At 40.1% G+C, this 21,877-nt stretch overlaps 1 protein-coding gene across 1 annotated transcript in view; it reads left to right on the top strand.

Annotated features, from left to right (window-relative positions):
• PRKAG2 (protein kinase AMP-activated non-catalytic subunit gamma 2) overlaps positions 1-21,877 on the top strand; it is a 276,475-nt gene that overhangs the window by 80,426 nt on the left and 174,172 nt on the right. The window contains exons 2-3 of the mRNA XM_018553115.1: positions 5,921-5,992; positions 11,938-12,214. Coding sequence (XP_018408617.1) covers positions 5,921-5,992; positions 11,938-12,214 — 349 coding nt within the window. The remainder of the gene's footprint in view (positions 1-5,920; positions 5,993-11,937; positions 12,215-21,877) is intronic.

Below are 21,877 nucleotides of genomic sequence, written 5' to 3'. Positions count from 1 at the left end.
AGGCTGGGCACACACCTTACAACCATCGCAAGACTTTTGTCTTGCGATGGTTGTAAGGTTTTAAAAAAAGTACGATCTGCCTATCTTGCATAGGCAGATCGTACTTGTGATGATCCCAAGCCACGTCCCCTGAGGGGCGGGCTTCCGATGACCGCAATGCTGAACGGGCAGTGTGCGCTTGCGCACACCGGCCCGTCCGGCTTTTATCCTACGAACATGCTACACATCCGCCGAACATCGTACGATGCTCGCCGGGTTTTGAAACATGTTCGTAAGTTTAAAGTCGTGCGGCCTTACAGTAGTAGAGGTCGCACGGCTTCCACACACCTTACGATAATCGTACAATCGCGTGTGTGGGGACCTTTAAGGAAATCTAACATGTTTTGGAATCTTACATTTGAAATCTGTTGTGTCAATAAATGTTATCGTAGAGTATTACACAAATGTGGGTTGTGCCTTTTTGCCAGGCAGATTGTTTTTGGTGATAACAGGAGAGGTTTCTTATATAGAAGCCGTAAACGACAACATCTGATTCAGAAATGATCAATCAGTCGGTAATTTCGTTCTGTTTATGTTTACTGCAGATTGTTGCTAATGCACACACTTTGTGCCAGCATTTTACATGATACAAAATATAAAGCAGCATGTTTGTATAGATTATGTGAAGTTACAAACAACAGTGTAAATCCTGTATGACGCATGTCTGGTCTCGACAGAGGAACTGGCATGTTTCCTGCCTTTCTTATGACCAAAATATGTTTACTCTATAACATAATGCATTTCTCGCAGTGTGTGATGTCATGAAAGAATACTTGGCTGTATTCTAGTGATTCTATGTTATTTTCTGGCACACAAACCATTGATGAGTAGTTTTAGCATTGTTAGCTTGGAGCAGAGCTCTCAGCACACGTGTTAGGATTCAGTGAAGCCGCTTCCAGTGCTGAACAAGTGCTGCTAGTTTAGATTTTAGTTTCGGTGATGGTTAGCAATATGGGGTGTAGTTTAAATTTAGGGGTTAGATTAAGTGTTAGGATGAGTTGTGTTATGGGTTTAGTGTTAAGGAACATGTTAACGAAGAACCCCAGAAAAATCAAAAACTTACCATTATGGTAGGGCCACCCCTGTACTGCAAGGGTTAAATGTTTGTTTTGTCTAGGAGTCTCAATAAATCAGATTTACTTACCTGATCCTTGGTCCCTCTGGCTCCCTCTGGGCTGCTAGACCGGTCCCTTCACTCTCTTCTCCCCTGGGCTCCAGCATTCTAAGGACCGCTGATGTCATCACATCCTATGCAGGCCCATTGACCTGCATTTGGCATGAGGAAAAAGAGAGACATTGCGTAGCTGGAGTGGAGGGGGAGAAAGGTGAGCGCCGACCATTGTAGCACTGAGGATCAGGTGAGTAATACAGCTATTTTTGAAGTGAAGTATGTAATGAAGTATGTAAATCTTTCCATATACTTGCTAAAAGTGGCCATTAGATGTTCTTATGTAGAGATTGCAAGCCAAGAGAGAGATAAAATAGAGTTGGGGTAGCTTACAAAACCTGGTGTGATTGGGCAATGATCATATCTATCAGGCTTAGTACATAAGGTACAAAAAAACTTTGCTTCTGGTCTTTACATTTTTTATTTAACCCCTAGGTGTTTGCAGTTTTTATATTTATTTACTCTGGCTACAACTTCCTGTGAGAACATGAATTTATATTGCAACTTATCATGAAGGTTGCCACCTTTTGTAGGTAAAAATACCGGTCTTATTGGTTTCCTATCAATAACAATGGCAGCAAGTCTAATGTTTACTGGTCAGGCTTACAAACTACCTGGCAGGTGATAATCTGAACTAATACCTGTGTGCGATCTTAGTTCTATGATGGCATCATTCAACACAACTAGTAGGAGCTAATATTTTACCCACCAAGTATCTCTATTTTGTGCTCTACTCCTACAATGCTGCACAAACATTTTCTGAATGTTTGTTTCCCTATGCTAAAGGAACGCTTAACCCTTGCAGTGCGGTGGTAGCCCTACTGCACGGGTACGTTTCTTATTTTCCCGGAGTGCTTTTTTTAGGGGCTAGGTGATGGGGTGAGGACAGATGTAAAGGATTTGTTTCAGGGCAGGTTCACACCATTTTCTGGACCAGATCTGGTCCAGGAAAATGGTGTGAACCTGCCTCCAGTTCCAGAGCATTCTAGAACAGACAAAATGAGACCAGCAGTATTTTTCCGGTCTGGCCAGGAACGGACTGCGCTGGTGTGAACAGAGGCCAGAAATAGCATAGGGATACATTAGGATGCATTTTGGGTCTGGAAACAATCTGGTCTGGTCTGGAGATGATCTGGATGTGGTGTAAATGGGCCCTGAGGGGTTGAGTGTTAAGGGTTCAGGATGGGGCAAGGGTCAGGGTGTGCTTTAGTGTTAGGGACTCATTGCAACATAGGACAGTCTGGGGAGCTGCAGGATTTGCACTTGTTCCTTAGCACCAAGAGGCAGGATTTTGCTTTCTCATGTCATGGAGAAAAAAGAGCAGCACAGCAGTGACATCACTAAATCTCACTCCAAATCTCCTGAGACTAGCAATCAGAGGTAGCAGTGCCTTAGATCCCACACTGAGAATATGCAGCTGAGAGACTGTAGGCACAGGCGTACCTAGGCACATTCACATACTGGGAAGTACATTGATTTTTAAGAGGAAATTAAGGCACAAGGTAAAAAATTCAGGGTACTACTTGGGCATAATTAACACTTTTTCCTATAAAAAAGCCAGACTTATCGCTATTGTATGGTCATTTGCTTACTGAGCACACATCTGCCGCTCATTATTACATGTCAGTGTGGGGGAAAGACCTCTGTGCTCCCATTGATGAGGAGATATGGAGGTCTATTTGGGAAACCACTAAATCTAGTTCCCAGAGTATGCACACTTTAGGAACCAATATAAATTGTTTTATAGGTAGTATCTGGTGCCTAGCTGTCTGCAAAATTTTAATCTGGGACATACTGGATTGTGCTTCTGGGACTTTGGAGAACTGGGTTCCTTCATCCATGTTTGGTGGCAATGCTCGAAAGTTCAATTTTTTTGGAAGTCTAAGGCCTTCTCTTCTGCCTTTTGGGTATCATGTTGGTGGCACGACCTATTGAAGCCCTCTTTACCATTTGCCTGATGAACTCTTGCGTAGAAAACATAAATGTATGTTGCATGTTCTTACCGCTGCCAAACAAACTATAGCAAAATCATGGCTGTCTTCTACACTCCCTTTCAAGGAAGTAGAACAAAAGTTCCACTGGACCTTTGTGAATGAAGGACTGTTGCTTAGTGGATAAGATTCCTGGTTTTGAATGAATCTGGGAGCCATGGTTACAATACTTACAATCCTGCACCTTTGATAGGCGCCTTCTTGAGCTTTGATTATACACAGGTAATCCTGTGTAATGTCTTTCTATCTGGATTCAGGAGTTGAGCTGGTTCTGTCTTTTCTTCTTTTCTTCCTTTCTTTAATCTCCTTCTTAACCCCCCACTTTTTTCTATTTTACTATTGCTTCTTCTACCTCTACTGTTTTATCCTTCTAGGTTTGAGAAGATCTGTCTGTTTTTTATTCTCTGACTGCACCCTCTTGGCTTGCATCTGCAAAGGATTTTGTCCCTATGTAGGTTGCTGGCACAGACCCGTTATGTTTGTTGGGTTTTCATAATTCTTATTTCGTTGTATTAACATACCATCTGCCATGAACACTGCTCATTTTGCCCCTTGAGCTATTTGCTTTTCTCTTGTGTGCTTTTGTATTGACCCTTTATTGTATGTCATGTTTACACTATGCAATTTTATTACCTTCTTATTCTGAAAATTTAATAGAAGTTTATTGAACTAAAAAAACAAGCCAAGATATCACTTTTTTAGCTCAGTTCCACTTAAAATGCAAATCTTTTCTTTTAAAAGTTAGGCTTCATTCCACCTTCATCTGCTTCCCAAGACTGCATGCAGGTCATTTTAACGTGATGGGAAGCTTCACTGACCCATAGAGAACTAGGAGGGGCAGGGTAACAAAGCTCAACATTTCATGGAAAACTGTGAAGATTTGCATATAACTTTAGCTGCCATCATCTTTGGACTTACACATCATTTTTAAAATAGGATCTACTGAGAATGAGTAGCCCATAGAAAATAATACCAGTCCACAAATATTATCTTATGTGCTAGCCCATCTGGCAAAGATTTGACTTGCCAGATTTCTAGTGCAGACTTCCAGATAGCCCTGAGGTAAGGTGCCAATACATACTTGCAACAGCTTCTAATTCCCTGCTTTATGGCTGAAAGTCTGGCTGTTCTGAGAGGCAAAGCATCATTACTTCCTGAGCTTACATGCCCGCTTCATGCCTTCTACACATTCCTGTTGGCCTGTAGGGCTACCCATCATAGTGATGGGCCAGTAGCAACATGTGACGCCTGTTTGTAGCAGCAAGCTCAGACAATACCCAGAATTGTCAGAAGATTTGACTGTTAGAATGGTCAGGAATTCAGTTGCAAATCAAGGTATTAGAGTCTGCTGCAGGGTAGGGTTAGATCCTCTGCCAAGTATTTTCTGTCTCCCCAATGGGGAGGTTCAGCCCTCTATTTGTACAGGTGACCAATGTTACAGAAAACGGTGGGGAAATCCAAAATTTCAGGGTGAAGTCTTCTAATTGGGAAGACCTGTTTCAGGGACAACTGCCTAAGAGGGGTATTCTTTTCACTTTGGCAAATTTCCTTTAACTTCTTGTTGCTTGTTTAAGAAAGGAAGTCAAGGAAAATGTCCCTAGGCAGACAACGGGCAACAAAAAATAAACAGATAGGGGTAACCCTTCCCAACTCCCTATCAATAAAAAAAAAATGGCTATACATACACTCTAAACTTATATGTGTGTGAATTATAATATTCTTCTAAGTTGCATCATTATCTATAGAATTTATGGGAATGTTTCCTTACCATTTCAAGGAATTATAAAGTCAGCATACACTATGGGGTCTATTCATGAAGCTGCCGAAGGATCTGGCCGTAGCTTCGGCCGATCCTTCGGCTAGCTTCGGCCCCAGGACCCCTTCGGTTCAGTAGAACCGAAGGGGTGCTGTACGGGCTATTCCCTATAGCCCGTACAGCTCCCGAACATGGCCGAGCGGCTCAGTCGAGCCGAATGCATATGCATCAGCTCGGCTGAGCCGTGCTGAAAGCCGAAGCTGGCCAATGGCCGGCCGACAGCCTGCTTCTGACAGCTGGGCAGAGCCAGCCATGATCTCACGGCTGGCTCCGGCCACTTTCAGAGAGATCAGCGTCCCTGGTTACCTGCTAACCAGGGACACTGATCTCCAAACAGCTAACTCTCCCTGGCGCCCTGGGAGTCTCCTGCTCCCGGCCGCCAAGGAGAGAAACACTGCTTTGTCTTTTTTTCATTATTCTGACACGGAGCGATGTTAGAATAGTTACACACTTTTATGTAGTGAGTGCTGCCTTCTGTCTGCCTATCATTTTCATCAACTTTCTGGATTCCCAGTGTGCTTATCCCACCGTGCATTGCTTCCAGCCAGCAATGATAATGTTACATTGTTCAGACATTGAGTTGTAGTTCAGAAGGCATGCTCTTTGAGAGTTGTGACACAAGGAGGTGCATATACAGAGGGCTGAGTGAAATTGTGTCACTGCATTGATACAGTGCCTATGGGCATCTTCAATAAAAAAGTTTACAAACGTCTAGATCGATATGGTTATTAGGAGTGGGATAGAACGTATGGAAATTCAGTATAGAAATACATTTTTATTTTTAGCTTTTGACCATAGATCATATCATTGAAATATATAGACATGTTTCTTATCTAATTTCTATAGAGGAATCAGCTTGCATTGTGACTTAAAAAGTTATTTTTTCATTTTTTTTTCATTTTTTAGGATCTCAGCTCTTTTGCTATGCCCTTTTTGGATGGAGACTTGGAAAGTAACGATAAAAATGCAAATCGCAAGGTAAGTTCACTACCAGTACATGGAAATCATGACACAGTGAGTAATATGTATTCATTACTAAAAGGTGTTAGTAGTAAGACATTAGAACCAAAGAAGCTGCTTGGATTAGCAGCAAAAGGTCTACAACATTACAGAACAAGTCCACTTGAATGTGACTGAATACGGTTAGCTATACCATGACCTGGATAAGTGAGAACCTTCACATACATATTATGAAAAGGCATTTGTACTGTGAAAGAGAACTATATAGTAGGGGAGATCAGTTTACACATCTCCTCCCTCTTTCTTAGCAGAGACAACAATATCTGATTTAGTTGTTTATATAAAGACTGGCAACAATCTTTCAGGCATGCTTTGCATACAGAGTGTTGTGGATGAACCCTGACTTGTACAGATAACGTCAAGATTTTATGCAAATCATTTTAAAACATTAATAAATGTATACATTAAAAAAGTATACTTTACAACATAAGGTGGCCATAATACACTGTGCTAATTATGGATGGTTCTTGAGGAATCAGCCAAACTTTGCTCAGTGGGTGCCACTGTGGGCACCTTTTTGGATGGCATCCATTGATCAGCTGATCGAAGAAGCCAGTCAGAAAATCTGTCGGCTCTGTTCAGATATTCTGATGGCCACTGTCAGAATACAAGAAACAGCAGGGATTCCTCGATCAACACACGTAGCGTTGATTGTGAAATCTGCTCTATTTTTTTCAACCCACAGTTTGGATGTAGAAAATAGAGCAGTGTATGGCCAGCTTAACATGAATTGTTAGGCAAAGTCTTTTCAACAAGTGCCTTAGAGGTACTTTGGCTGCCATATCCTCTGGTCAAACCTAGATCTGCCTCCCATAGAAGCTACCAGGCTTGTTATTGTCACTGTCATATGGTGCCACATTGTAATGTTCTACCTTGTGTCTTATTTTTCTCAGCCACACTTAGTGCTTTATAGTCACAGCTCGTAACAAAATGTGAGAATATTTGTGAATATGTATATATTTACTAGTTTGTCTATACTATTTTTTTCTGATTCTTTAGTAGTCAAAGTTACATAGTTACATAGTTACATAGTATTTGAGGTTGAATAAAGACATTAGTCCATCAAGTCCAACCTATTAGGATCTCATTCTAGGAGTACCCGTACCCCTGTATATTACGGTCCCTTAAGAAATCGTCCAAAAGTTTCTTGAACAATTCCACATTATTTGCTGAAATCACTGCCTGTGGCAGTGAGTTCCAGACCCTAACTGATCTTACTGTGAAGAACCCCCTTCGCCCCTTGTGCTGGAATTTTTTTTCCATCAATTTTAGGTGATGGCCTCTAGTTTTTGTAACGGAGTTAATTTTAAACAGTTTATCGCTAATGTTGCTACCACCATTAAACATTTTGTACATGGAAATCATATCCCCCCTTAATCTCCTCACCTCTAATGTGAACATGTTTAAATTTAGTAGCCTCGTCTCGTAGCTCTGGTCCTCCATACCCCTAATTAGTTTGGTTGCCCTTCGCTGGACTTTTTCCAACTCAAGGACATCTTTTCTTAGTACTGGTGACCAGAACTGGACCGCGTACTCCAGATGAGGTCGAACCAATGATCTATAAAGTGGCAAAATTATAGACTTGTCCCTGCAATACATCCCCTTTTTAATACAGGACAAGACCCTGCTAGCTTTGTTTACAGCAGCCTGGCACTGCAAACTACCTTTCAGTTTGTGGTCTACAATGACCCCCAAATCCTTCTCCATTTCTGACTTCCCCAGCGGCATACCCATAATTGTATAACCCATTTGTTTATTTTTAATTCCAAAGTGCATTACTTTGCATTTATCGACATTAAACCTCATCTGCCACATTAATGCCCACTCCCCTATTTTATCCAGGTCCTCCTGTAATGTTATAGTGTCTAAGTCCGTGTCTATTACCCTCCCTATTTTGGTGTCATCCGCAAACACGGAAATATCGCTGTTAACACCCTCCCCGATGTCATTAATAAATAAGTTGAGAAATTTAACACATATCTCGATCATGTTGTATGGACTTCACATGTTTAAAAATAGTTTCCATCCTTCTCATGCCTCTTTAGCCACCTTGTACAGAAACTATAACAGGGTTATTCACAAAACGGTGAAGAGTTTGGAGAAGGCAGGAGAAGTGAACAATCTAGGACAAAATAGCTGATTTGGAAAAATTCTCCAATTCAGCTCACTTTCCAGTTCAGCTATGTTGTCCTAGATTGTTCACTTCTCCTGCCTTCTCCAAACTCTTCACCCTTTTGTGAATAACCCTGTAAGATTCATGTTTAGAAGTTTATAAGTGTAAGTTTCAGTGCAGATGACACATTTTGCCAACATTGTACCAATATACCCTTTTCTTTGATCTAAAGCCCCTTTCAAATGGTCTGATCAGGAGGGGATTCTGTGACATCCATGTCTGTCCTTTTTTTCCCTCCATCTTGCGATGGTGGTAAAAACTGAAATAACCAAACCCATGTTGGTGTATGGGGAATCAGTTGTAAATGGGCTTGTGTCCGTTTAAATCTGGTTACCCCCAATCTACGTCAATCTGGTCCGGTGAAACAGAACTTTGATCTGTTTGTTTTTCCGGACCTGACTGTAGTCGGGGGTTATAGGGTGTAAACAGATGCTCATCTGTTTAGATCTGGATACCCAGAGATTAACATCGGGCTTCCAATCAGATCTGCCTGAAAAACTGACAGACGGACCTGATCGGAATGCCCATGTGAAAGGACTCTAAGGGTGAAGTACTTGTTTTATGATGTACAGGAATATCTGTACATCTATATCTAAGTGAAGGTTAAAACAACTTTCCTTTATACAATCCTTGTAAACATAGTTCTTAAAGTGCAAAAGATACTAAACTTCTGTCTGGTTTCTATTGCTGTCTGTGTCCCTGTTAGGGAAATGAACCCTTTCTATGTGACCAATATCACTGAAAATAAAAAAAATTCCCAAAGTTTGGGTTGTTATCAGAACAGGAAGTGAAGGGAAATCTCCCCAATGGGACACATATGTAAAAAGAAAAAGCCTGCAAGGGTTTAAAACCCTCCCTTAAGGTGCCCATACACCTTGCGATCATCGGACGACACTTTTTGTCCGATGGTCGAACTGTCGTACGATTTTCGGACTGCGGCCCCATCCTGCCCCGATTATCGCCAGGTTGGATCAGCGGTAATTAAAAGAAAGCACCTGGGCGAATTGCGGTATTCGACCGCACGTATTTTCGTCTACGCGTGTGCAGTGTAAACCGTACGAATTTTGACATACGGAAACGCCACCAACCTTGCGAAAATCGTACAATGGACTGAAGTTTTCTAACCTGGTTAGTCGATCGATTCTACAGTATTTGCGGTTGTACACTGCCCATCAACCTTAAGAATAACGGACGAAAATCGGCCAATATTCGTAAGGTGTGTTCGCACCTTAAGGCCCCATTCACACCTGACCGTTTTGTAGCGCGTCCTACGCTCGATGAACGCTCTACAAAACGGTCAAAAAAATAAATAGCATTGTAGTCAATGGTATCGTCCCCACCTGTCCGTATTTCCGCCCGTCCCGAACGCACTACAAAACGGCCCACGCATGAAAAGGTCCCGGAGCGTTTTTGCTGCGTATTGGTCCGTTTTGTAGGGCGTTTTCCATTTGGATACTGCCAAGTAGCCTTTGGAATAGCGCGACGGTCGCGCAACTTTTTTACCACGAATCGCGGTAAAAAAAACGCGTGACGGTCGCACGACAGACGCGCATATTACAATACGCATAGGTGTGAATGGGGCCTAACTCTTTCCAAAATGAAAAAAAGGGTATTGGCCTCAGTTCTACTTTAACATACATTGGACAGAAGCTTAATAATGTAAATGGGTTGTACAGGTGCATCATGGGATTACATCATGGTAAAACTTATTATAAATACTAATCATGGTTACTATGTGTATATAACTGCACCTAAAATTAAGTTACAAAAGCATGGTACATGACATTGTTCAATTTTGTTCCAATGGTTTTGCTTATAAGTAACCAATTAATTTAGAGAAAACTGAATCTCTACATATTTGGAGTTGGTGGTGGTTTTCCCCATCTATTTACTGAATCTGTCTTTAATATTTAAAACATAATTTAATTTTGTCAGTTTACAGGGTAATGTTTTGTGTCTGAACTGCATATCTTCCCCAAATAAGTCAATGTCAAATCAAAAGCAAATTAAAGCAATTCAGATGCAGTTCAAAGCAGTGCAGACGTCCGCACTGCAAGGGTTAACTGCTAGTTTTTCTCTAGGGGATTGAATAAAGAAGATATACTCACCCAAGTCTTGATCCTGCAGCAGCGACCGCTCACCTCTCTCCCTCTGCTCTGGTGGTGAAATGTCCCTCGGTGTCCTCACATCTAATACGCTGTATTAGACGTGATGACTCTTGGGTCATAAGAGCACCTAAGCCCGGGGCAGAGGCAGAATCATTTTTATTTTAGACCTTAAACCAAACCAAGCAGTGCCCCACTGTAAGGGTTAATTTTTATTCTGCCCGAAGTTTCTCTTTAAGCTAATCCGGCTATTTGATTGCCAGGCCATCTCTAGACATGAAGTGTCTGAATTTTATATATTGATGCACCTTGAGTCTCTGGGTTCCTGGGGCACCTCTGAGTTCTGTGACGGTATCTGCCTAATGTATGTGCCTGCATTTAAGTCGTGTAGCTAGTGCAAATGTGTTTAGTATGTGTTGCTGTTTTTAGAATGCTATACTTACTGTTAGTTCTATGCTTAGGTTCCATTTTTATCTTACCCAGCATACTGTTAGCAGTGCGTCCTCTGGATAGTATCTGTGTTCATAACATGGCTGTGAATGGAGGGACTTGGCATAGTGTTAAAAGGACCTAAAGATCTATTTTTCCTGGTGCCTAGGTGTTGGAAATCTCAGCTAGGAACCTGGCATTCTTATGCAATGCTGCTGTGACAGCATAATAAATGAAAATAGCTGAAGATCACCTTTTAAACACAAAGCTGAAGATCACCTCTTCAGCTTTGTGTTTTTTCATTATCCATAAAAGCACATTTGAAATCGAACTAGTGTTCTGTTATGTGCATAAGGCCCCTTTCAATTGGGTGCCTTCAGTTCTGATCTGTAGGGGATCCATGCACAGGTCCCCTCATGATCGGAATGGATTTCACCAACCGTGTCCGTCCAGTTTTTTCTCCATCTTTCGATGGAAGAAAAAAAAACTGAATTTATTGGACCAGTGGCGGCACCTGGGTGACACCATTGGAGAGGTGACACCAAAATGACTGATAGTCATTTTGGTGTCACCCCCTCTGAAAGTTGGGCACTCGTTCAAGGCACAGTTAGGCCCGTTGAAACAGAACTCAGAATCGTTTGTTTTTCTGGACCTGGTCGGTGCTGGGGGTCACCGGATGCAAATGGACGCTTGTCCATTTAGATCCAGCTGCCCATACACTAACATTGGGCTTCCAATCAGGTCTGCCTAAAAAACTGACAGGCAGACCTGATTGGAATGCCTGTGTGAAAGGGGCCTAAATCACATTAAGTGACCATGTATAATGTGCTAATGAAGCCTTTTTTGAGTTGCATTCCTTTAAGTTTACACAGGGGTCTATTTATAAACAATTTGCAACGCTATTCGCCCTTCAAATCTCTCTGAATATTCATTCTGTGCGAAAAAAGGCAAAAACAAACATCCTTAGTATATTTTCTTTTCTTTCCAGGACGAATGTAATGTAATACTGAATTATGGCCACTAGGTGAAGCAGAGGAGCATAGAAAATAAATGCTAGTTTCCTTTGTCTAAATCACATATTGTCATATAAATGGGGCTCAGAGATTGACGGGGTTACAGCAACTGTAATGATTTTATTCAAATATAAATTGAGGAAACTTTATTTGAAAACCAAATGTTGTCTATTGTCCCTGCAGACAGAGGAACCCAGCAGTACTGGAAGCCCTTCAAAGAGCTTCTTCCCAAAATCGCTACAAAACCGACCTTCTAGCCCATTGTCAGCCCCCGTAAAATCAAAGTACAGCCCAGGATCCCCAAAGACTGTGTTTCCTTTTCCATACCAAGAGTCACCTCCTCGCACCCCTCGACGGATGAGCTTCAGTGGCATATTTAGATCTTCTTCCAAAGACTCTGCATCCTCCAACTCATCTACCTCACCTGGGGGCATCAAATTCTTCACGAGGTCAAGAAAAGGTAAGCAAGAATCACATCTTTATATTATCATGTGTGGCTAAGTAAGGAAATTATGCTTCCAAACACTTTAAAAAAAGATTGAGATATTCGTTTGATGGCTTTATTACCCTATTAGCCTGCAACAAATAAGAAAAGAAACAATAAAGTGTTTTAAAATTACAAGCCATTAAAGTAGATTTTCATTTTAAATTGAAATCCTTTTTCGTTTTAACATCCTTCATCATGCAGTTGTTCCCATCGGCAAGTCAGGCAACTATTGCTTGTTGGGTGGTAGGCAAATACCAACTGTGGCAATTAGCTTTGCCCTATCCCCTCCCGCACCTCACTTTCGGTTAGTTAGGCCATTTATGATAATGATCAGACTGTAATGAGGTGTGGTGGGTGGCAGTGGTAAAATGGAGTCAGTAACCATATGTTCTGGTCAAAACTTGCATAATAGAGTGGTCATGTTTTCTGGGGCTTCAATGTTCTGTAAAATAAACTGGGAAATGAAGTTATAGGTGTCTGCATGGAAGATTTTGCGCGTTGCTTGAATCCATTACCTGTTAATAAATAGGTTAATCAGGTATGTTAACCTGACATTGTTAGCTTTTATAGTGTTTGACGCTAAGAACTGGAAACCACAGAGCACCTAATGAATGTCTGCAGTTGAACTGCAACACAGTTCATAGAGTGGGTACGAACGGTTTGACTATTTTAAAATAATATGCCAAAAGCTGCCTGAATTATAATGCCAAAGCAATTCCCAGTGTCATGCAGTTGGCAGAAGTCCAGTGATGTATGACTATGAGAGTAGATTCTGCTGTATGTTAACCACATCAGTCTCTCTATATATATTTGGTCATCAGTTGACTGCTTCTAATGTAGTCCACTGTCTAATAATCAAACCAGTGTTTTGTTGTATAGTCAGGTCTCCCCACTTCTCAATATCATCTAAGTTTTACAACATATATCCAGTAACCAACTTTTATGTGTACATGACTTCACAAAGTCTTCTCATAGAGCAACTCTGGTTTAGGTGTCCAATTTGCTTGTTGAAATTGTATTTGAATACACATCTATTTTATTTTTGTTATAGAGCTATATCACATAATAATTGTATACTGCCTGGCCAAAAAAAAGTCACACCCTCTAATATTTCGTTGGAACATCTTTAGCTTTGATTATGGCACGCATTCGCCTTGGCATCATTTCTGTAGGCTTATGTCACAACATTAATTTCTGTCCAGAGCTGTATTCATTTTTCACCAAGATGTTGTAGTGATGAAGGGAGAGTTGGACCACTGCGTAAAGTCTTCTCCAGCACATCCCAAAGATTCTTAATGGGGTGAAGTTCTGGACTGTGTGGTGGCCAATCCATGTGTGTGTGCAAATGATGTCTCATGCTCCCTGAACCACTCATTCACAATCTGAGCCTGAGGAATCCGGGCATTGTCTTTTTGGAATATGCCACCAGGAAAGAAAAAATCCATTGATGGAAAAACCTGATTATTCAGTATATTCAGGTAGGCAACTGACCTAATTTTTGAGGACCTAAAATATGAAACATATCAATCACTTCAGTAATTATCTAATGGATGGCTCTTTTCTATTTGCTTAGCTTAACCCCTTCATGACTGAGCTAGTTTTTAGTTTCTGTTCCTAAATGACTGACACACTTTTTACATTTTTGCTGTGTGATCCTTCCACAGCAGCAAGTTTTGATTATTATTTTTAGAATTTTTTTAATAATAATTATAGTATACAAATATATTTACATATAAAAGTTTTATTTTCCTAATTTTTTGTACACTTTTTTTTTTTTTTTACACTTTGTAAAAAAAATAAGTGTAAAAAAAAAAAATTTTTTTTTGTCAGTTTATATCAAGCAATCACTATGACTGCTTAATAAATTAACTTTTTAAAATTTTTAGTTATTATCAGGCTGCTCCAAGCTTAGGAACAGCTAATAATAACTTTAGAGACTGATCCTGACAGCATGTCAGAATCAGATCTCACTAAAGGTCTTTGATCGTTCCTAGACGATCAAAACTGATACATTTCACTCAAGAGATACATTTTGTATCTAGTGGTTGAAATGTATCATTTAACATCGGGCCAGGCTCTCCAGCTGTCAAAACGAATAGCAGAGAGGTGAGTCACTGCTACCTCTCTGCTATCTTCAGCTGTCAGATACGGGATCGCTATTTAGCGAACCCGTATCTGAATGTAAAGGCTTCATTCTTTCATTAATGAAAGAAAGAAGCTTTTAAAAAAGCTTAACTATTTCATTAATGAATGTCTCAATAGTGAGGCATTAATTAATGACTGGAACTGCTGAGAATCAGCAGTTACCGGCATTACAGAGGCTAATATAACTCGGCACGTACAGTGTACGTGGCCAGTCATATAGCCACTTTGTGACGGGACGTACACTGTACGTCTCCCGTCACGAAGGGTTTAATGCAGGTGGTGATTTTTTTTGGCCAGGCAGTGTATATTGGCGTACTTGGAGGTGATTATGTATACAGGTGAAACTCGAATAATTAGAATATCGTGCAAAAGTAATTGCAGTAAGTGCTGCAAAAGGGGCCCAAACCAAGTACTGAGTACATATGCATGCTTGTATTTTTCAGAGGTCCGATATTGTTCTATGTACAATCCTTGTTTTATTGATTGCATGTAATAATCTACTTTTTTGAGGTTGTGGATTTGGGGTTCTTGGGGTTTTCATGAGCTGTAAGCCATAATCATCACAATTATGACAAATCACGGCTTGAACTATCTTGCTTTGCATGTAATGAGTCTATCTCATATATTAGTTTCACCTTTTAAGTTGCATTAGTGAAATAAATGAACTTTGCACGATATTCTAATTATTCGAGTTTCACCTGTATATCAGCTTGCATCAGAAATGCGGATCTATGTACTAAGCTGGTATATTATTGCATAGGGTGCAGCTGTTACTAGAAGGGCCCCAGTGAAGGTGGCATGACATTTTAGAGAATACCCGAGTTGACTTCCAAGAAAAGTTCCTCGCAGTTGAACATATATAGGCTATTGAATTTGTTTTTATTTTTTATTAAATGATGATAAGTGAGGCTTTGCAGCTCATTGTAAATCCATACAAGCTCATAAAACCACATGCAAATCCTTTTATGAGACATCAGAGTTGTCGAATAGCAATTCTAGGTTTATGTTTACTGTTCAGTGCTGTAATAGACAGCATATGACAGACATTAGTGACAGACGCGTGGGTTCCCTTTGCCTATAGCTACTGTGTACTTTATAAAGAGAAAACAAGTCCTGTTGTGGTCCTGCATTGCTGACACATGTGGCTTTTGCTCCGTCAGCAGCTCTTTCCATGTAACAGCGCTAAAGAACCAGAACAGATAAGTAGAACATAATACCTTCCTCAATGAGATGCAGGGAAGAATGTCCGAGCCGCACATTCCTGGCCAGCCTATTTATACCGGGAGAATTAAAACAGCCACCCATGTACTGTGTTCACACGAATGTGTTGTGATGTTGTTCAGAAGAAAGGCTAATTATAGATATATCCCTATTGTGATTTGTGCTGAGACATGAAAAGTCATCTGTCATGACCCTTGTTTTTTATCCATGGATATTCCTTACTGACTTCACCACCGACACTACAGATGGAAAACATTTGTTATGGTTTATGCAAAGTAGTTTTCAGCATCATGGATGAATATATGAACATTTCAGGAGATTGGTAAAACAAGAGAAATCCTTAAAGGGTTTCTAAACTCTCAGCTTTTTTTGCATATATCTACTGCTAGCAAGCAGTAGATATATGCAAAAAGTTACTTTTTTAAAAACCGGCTTTAACAGTGGTTTAAACTTACCTGTGTCTTCCCCGCGCTCTCCTGTCCGAAAATGTGAAAATTCTCAGGCGGCCGCAAAGGATCTTGGGGCGCACGCATTCGCAGTTCACATTTTCAGCCGGGACATGAGGAGGGAAACAAGGTAAGTCTATGGACGCCTGCTCCCGCATGCACACACCGTGGGACAGGAAGTGCCAGCAAGCCCAGAGGAGTCAGCGCTGGATCGGACACCCGCCGCAGCGCTGGAGAGAAGGCTGAAAACATCGGGAAAGAAGAAGAAGATCGGATTAAGAGACATCATTTAAGGTAAGTGCTTTAATTAACGTTGGGGTGAGGGGAAAAAAATGTTGCCTTTAATGTCACTTTAATGAAATTGGCATGGTGGAAAGTGCTTTTTTTAAAGTTGAACCAATAGAACAAAATTACTGTAATTTAGCTGATTTGTATCTTATTTACAGCTTATACTGAGCAATAGTAGTATGTTTGCTAGTGTGGATACATTTATATACGTATACAGTATTTGTGAATGTTACGGTTCTGACAATGGCCGGTGGCTGTTAGAATACCCAATGCAAACGGGTGCAAACATACAATGCAAACAGCGGGGGGAGATTTGTCCATCAATGCTTGTAAGTGTTAATGGAAGAATCTGTTCTAGTTTTTTGTTCAGCCCCCGAGTGGAATGGAAAAAATAGACACATGTATTCCGACTTTACTTCCATTTCCATCTGTTAGACTCGGCAAAGACCAGATCTGTGTGAGAAAAAGCCACTTTGACCTTAGCAGTAAATCAGACCTTTTGACCAGCAATTAAACTCTACCATTCTACACATAGGGAACAATGGAGCATATATTATTGATCAAGGGAATTCTAAAGCGTACTATACGGTTATAAGATCAGAATTATAACGGTAATACATACTATAGTTGATTTTCATAATCCAGTCAAAGCTTACTTTAAAAATCCCTTTTATGTAGTGAGTGCTGCCTTCCATCTACTCATCACTTTCATCAACTTGCTGGATTACCAGTATGCTCTCTTTACCTGCTGCTTGATGTGACATAGTCTCAACTTCTCAAGACTACATAGCCTATAAAAGAATTGCTTCCCGCAAGCAATGATAATGTTACATTGTTCAGATGTTGAGTTGTACTTCAGAAGGCAGCTTTTGAGGAAGTAGTGACACAAGGAATTGGATATTCACAGGGCTGAGTGAAATTGTGTCAGTGCATTGAGTAAGTACATCCTATGTGCATCTTCAATAAGTAAGTTTACAAACTTCTAGATTGGTATGTTGATTAGGAGTGGGATAGAACTTATGGAAATTCAATATAGCAATACATACATATTTTTCATTTTTGGCCATAGATACCATTTAAAGGCTAGAAGTAGTCCAAATGCACGTGATTAAATGCTACTACATGTACGATCGAGCTAGCAAGAAATGCTCCGTACACCCAGCCTTTGTTTAGATTGTAAACATCCTCTTTACAAAGTATAGCTTTGGCACATTCTATTACTTGAAAGAAAGCTGATCAGTTAACCATTCATTGGAAATAAATTTTGTTTAATTCCTCTGCACGTGATTAGGGAGTTTAATATGAACACAGCTGAATGGTGAAGTAAAAAATGTGCTCCTTTATTAAATTACCTCCCTTGTGTCGGACACTTGTCACTTGTCACAGTGGGCTAGCATATATTGACCTGCTTGTTATGTGATTGACTTGGGGAAATCATTGACTCATCAGTGGCCCAACTTAACAGTAATAATGTTTAAACAGAAACGCTTTGAAGCCCTCTAATGAGGACGAAGCAGAAAAAAACCCATAAAGCCTTTGATATAATGAGTCCTGGATTAATAAATAATTACACATGGTTATGTGTAACTCTACCATGGTATAAATCACAGTGGGACAGAGGTGACCTCAAGTCCTTGGAACGTAGACTGGTCTTCTTAATCGGATCTTTTATTTAATCAGATTCTACATTGTTTACTGAAGTATTAAGGGCTATGTCGGAATATTAATGTTAATAAGTAAAGAAAGTATTCAGATACTTCCCACCTTTGGATTTAACTCTTTAAGTTGAACAGTCTCGGCTGCCATGGACATTTTTTCTAACACTTTATATGTGCACTTTTTTGATGTAATAATTAAATAAATAATAAGGAAATGTGCAATTTTTTTCATTTTTTATGAATGTCTATTAATTTTTGCGTTAATAAAAAAGCAACAAGCTTAACAATACAACACAATTAAAACAGAGAATACATTATCACATGAAAAACATTCCCCGAATGCAAAGAAGAATTGGCTCGATTGACAAAAACAACCTTAAGGATAAAAAAGGAAAATAATAAGGTATTCTATCTCCGAGCAAAGGTCTACCCCTAAGCACACACTTACCGCTAAGCAAGGATCATGAGCTGAATAACTTAATACTAACGGTCAGATTTGTTTTAAGGAAAAGTCTGGGCACTGTGGGTCAGAGTCCAAAGCTGAACCAGGGTTCTCCACCCATACTGAGCGCAAATTATACAATTTATCTATACATCTCATTGTAATTTGTATCCTTATGCAATGGTAGGAGACAATTCACTATTTTTTTCCAGAATGAAAGAGAGTGATGATCAGGTTGTTTCCATCTCATAGCAATAGCCTTACATGCATAGAAGAACAGTATAGATGGTAAGGTATCTTCAGCATTAGTGGGGTTTAAATCCGTAAACAGGTCTAGGAGACATACCTTTGGGGCTGGCACCAGTACTATAGAAGTAACATGGGTGACAAAGTTTCTTTCCAACATAAAACAATTTTAGAACGATTCCAGAATAAGTTAAAAATGTTAACATCAGAGTGACCACACCTCCAACAAGCCGGAGAAGTAGAAGGATTAAAGTGGCATTAAAGTCAATTCCCCCCAATGCTGCTTTAAGGACTTACCTTAAGTAATGCCTCTTGATCCGATCATCTTCTTTCCAGTCATTTTCTGCAGTCCCTCCAGCACTTGTGCCCGTCTCTGATCCAGCACAGACTGCTCTCTTCCTGTTCCAAGAAGTCTGTCTGGCATGCACGCTCACGGCTGCCTGCATTCAGACCCCTTGCACACCAGGGCGGTTTCGTTGTACGGATATTTCCGTGCGGAAACGCATGCAAATAAAATCAAATACATTCCTATAGGGGCCGTTCACACAAACGCGTGGAATCGCGCATACAAGTACGCCTGTCGCTTGAAATAGTCCCTGAGCTTCTTTTGTCGCGCTGATCAGCTTGTTTTAGTCCATAGTCTTCAATGGAAACATGCTGATTAGTGCGTTTTTGCGTGATTCCACACGTTTTTATGCGCGTTTCAGCAGCTGAGCCAATTTCTCAGTCAAATGAAAAAAACGCCAAAATGTGCTAAAAAAAGTGAGAAAACAGCACTAAAACACTGTTGCCCTGATGTGAATGGGGCCTCACTTCTACTGAGTCTCTCCTCTTCTCCCCGCTGGGGATTTCCACTGCGCATTACCCCGCACACATCTGCTGCTGCTCAAGTAGCTGGATTCTACAGCTGGGAGCACGCGGCAGAGACACAGGTAAGTTTTATACCTATTTGGTAACTTTTTTCTTTTTTTAAATGTTTTTGCATATATCTACTGCTTGTTATAAGAGTTTAATGTCACTTTAAGCTTGTGTAGGCGAGCAGGTGTAAAATAGGCTCTATGTAATAGTTTGTACTGAACCAGTTCAGTTCAGAATTATTTTTCACTTTTGCTGTTAGCTAACAACAATGTCTTCAACACTTAGGAAATGTGCAGTCTTTTCAGGTCACATGCTCCCCCATACCCAGAAGGAATGGGACATTCTGAGAGCTCAAACAGAACAATTGAACGGTGGGGAGTATGTAGACGGTGAGTATCAGCAAGTGGGGGCTTATTTTTTGTCAAGAGAACCTGTCACTATGCCTTGAATGGGAAAACTGACAGTGTCTTTAGGCCATTTTTGTCTTTAGATACAGCAAACAATAAAAATTCTACATTGGTTATGTCGTAATTTAAAGCCAAGCTCCGGGCAGATATACAAAACACAATTTAATGCAGTCATGTGTTAATTAGAAACATGTATTTTTACACAGAATATGATTCTCTGCACATACAGTATTTAGGATGCCTGCTGTCATCACTTGATGCTAGTATATAAATCAACATCAATTTGAATGCAATTTTTACAATTACTAGCATATAGCATAGCTGGTAAGAAAACATGTAGCGCCTCTATGATCATGATGTGACATGCATGTATTTAGAGTAGCCATCAGGGGTTAACCTTACAAACATGCATTGCTGACCATTGAGCAACCAGCTGTTCGTGCAAGCATGACGTGAGGACATTCATTTGGTTGCTAGGAATAAAAGGAAACACCAAAATGCATTGTCGGAGATCATGACTAAATGAGGGATTGCAGTTACATTACAAATTGGGGACTGCAATCACACAACTTAATTCAATTTTTCTGGATGTTCATTTTAAATATATAATTAGAATTACAATTTGGCCATCTGTAACTTTAGATTTACTGTCAATGACACACAATATCCAAAACATTTTATAGTGTAAAACAATGCTTGACAGGGATGTTATAACTTTTTATTTTCCTACATTTAATAGGTATATAAACTGCTTGCATGTAGCTGAGCATCTGACTATAATACAGCTCCAATCTACTGCACCTCTTGCAGCTAACAAGCCATGTATGACCAAGTATCAAATAAAAGACACTGCTGAATCTTGCCAAAATTCTAAGAGGAGCTTTTATAGGGTAGTCAAGGAATGGAAGTATTAGGATTGGCCTATGGTCTATTTTATTGTATCACGATTTTTCAATGCAGTGAATGGCAGCGCATAGTATTCATACACCTGGAGATGCTATACAGCATTCTAATTTAAATAGCACATTCATTTTAATTATACTTTATAAAATCGACCATTCCATGTTAAAGGACAACTTCTCTTGCACTCTTTCCCCCCTTTTGTACCTTGTATATAGAAAATAAAGTGGTATCAAAATTTATTCAATATAAAATACAAAATACAGTCTCAGGCCGAGTGCTTATAAATCTATATACATAATAAAAACCATTATCATCGATTATACAAAATCCAAATGCATAGCTGGCATGATAGTCCCGGGAGTCAAAAAATTCCATGATTTAATTGTATAAAAAAAATAATATAATAAATATATTGCATGATTGTCTCGATATCCCCAACGCGTTTCGCAAAATTAGCTTCTTCAGGGGACCGGTACTTAACACTCATGCATCTGCAGTATCTGAGATAGGGACGATTATGAGGAGGGACGAGATGATCAGGTGGCTGCAACACAGCCAACCCCCCATTTTGTCCCCTATGTCCCCTATGCGTGATCCATACTTGTATGTACACAGCCATCCAGAGATTTACAAACCCAGCTATATAAATGAATGATGCACCACCCCAATTAAAATAGTCCAGATCCAACTTTATTCCATTAGGGTCAGGTGATTTTCAAGTACAGTAGCTAATGCATTTTGGGGGTCTAAAACACACAGAGGGGAATTTATCAAAACTGGAGCAGACAAAATCTGGAGCAGCTGTGCATGCCAACCATAAGAGAGAAGCTGAAAGGTTGCTCCAGATTTTGTCTGCTCCAGTTTTGATAAATTCCCCCCACCCTGTTCATCAGGGATTGCGTTGTGATAGGAGCACTTTAGGCTTGTCAGCAAACTTGGTGCAAACTGTTGGTGCTATATAAATTCTGTATACTAGTAATAATAATAGTTATAATATTTAGCTGATTGTCTGGAGTTCAGCT

Source organism: Nanorana parkeri, unplaced genomic scaffold, assembly GCF_000935625.1.
Source record: "Nanorana parkeri isolate BGI_ZX_2015 unplaced genomic scaffold, ASM93562v1 scaffold110, whole genome shotgun sequence".
Taxonomy (NCBI): Eukaryota; Metazoa; Chordata; class Amphibia; order Anura; family Dicroglossidae; genus Nanorana; species Nanorana parkeri.
This window is presented reverse-complemented; position numbering and strand designations above follow the sequence as displayed.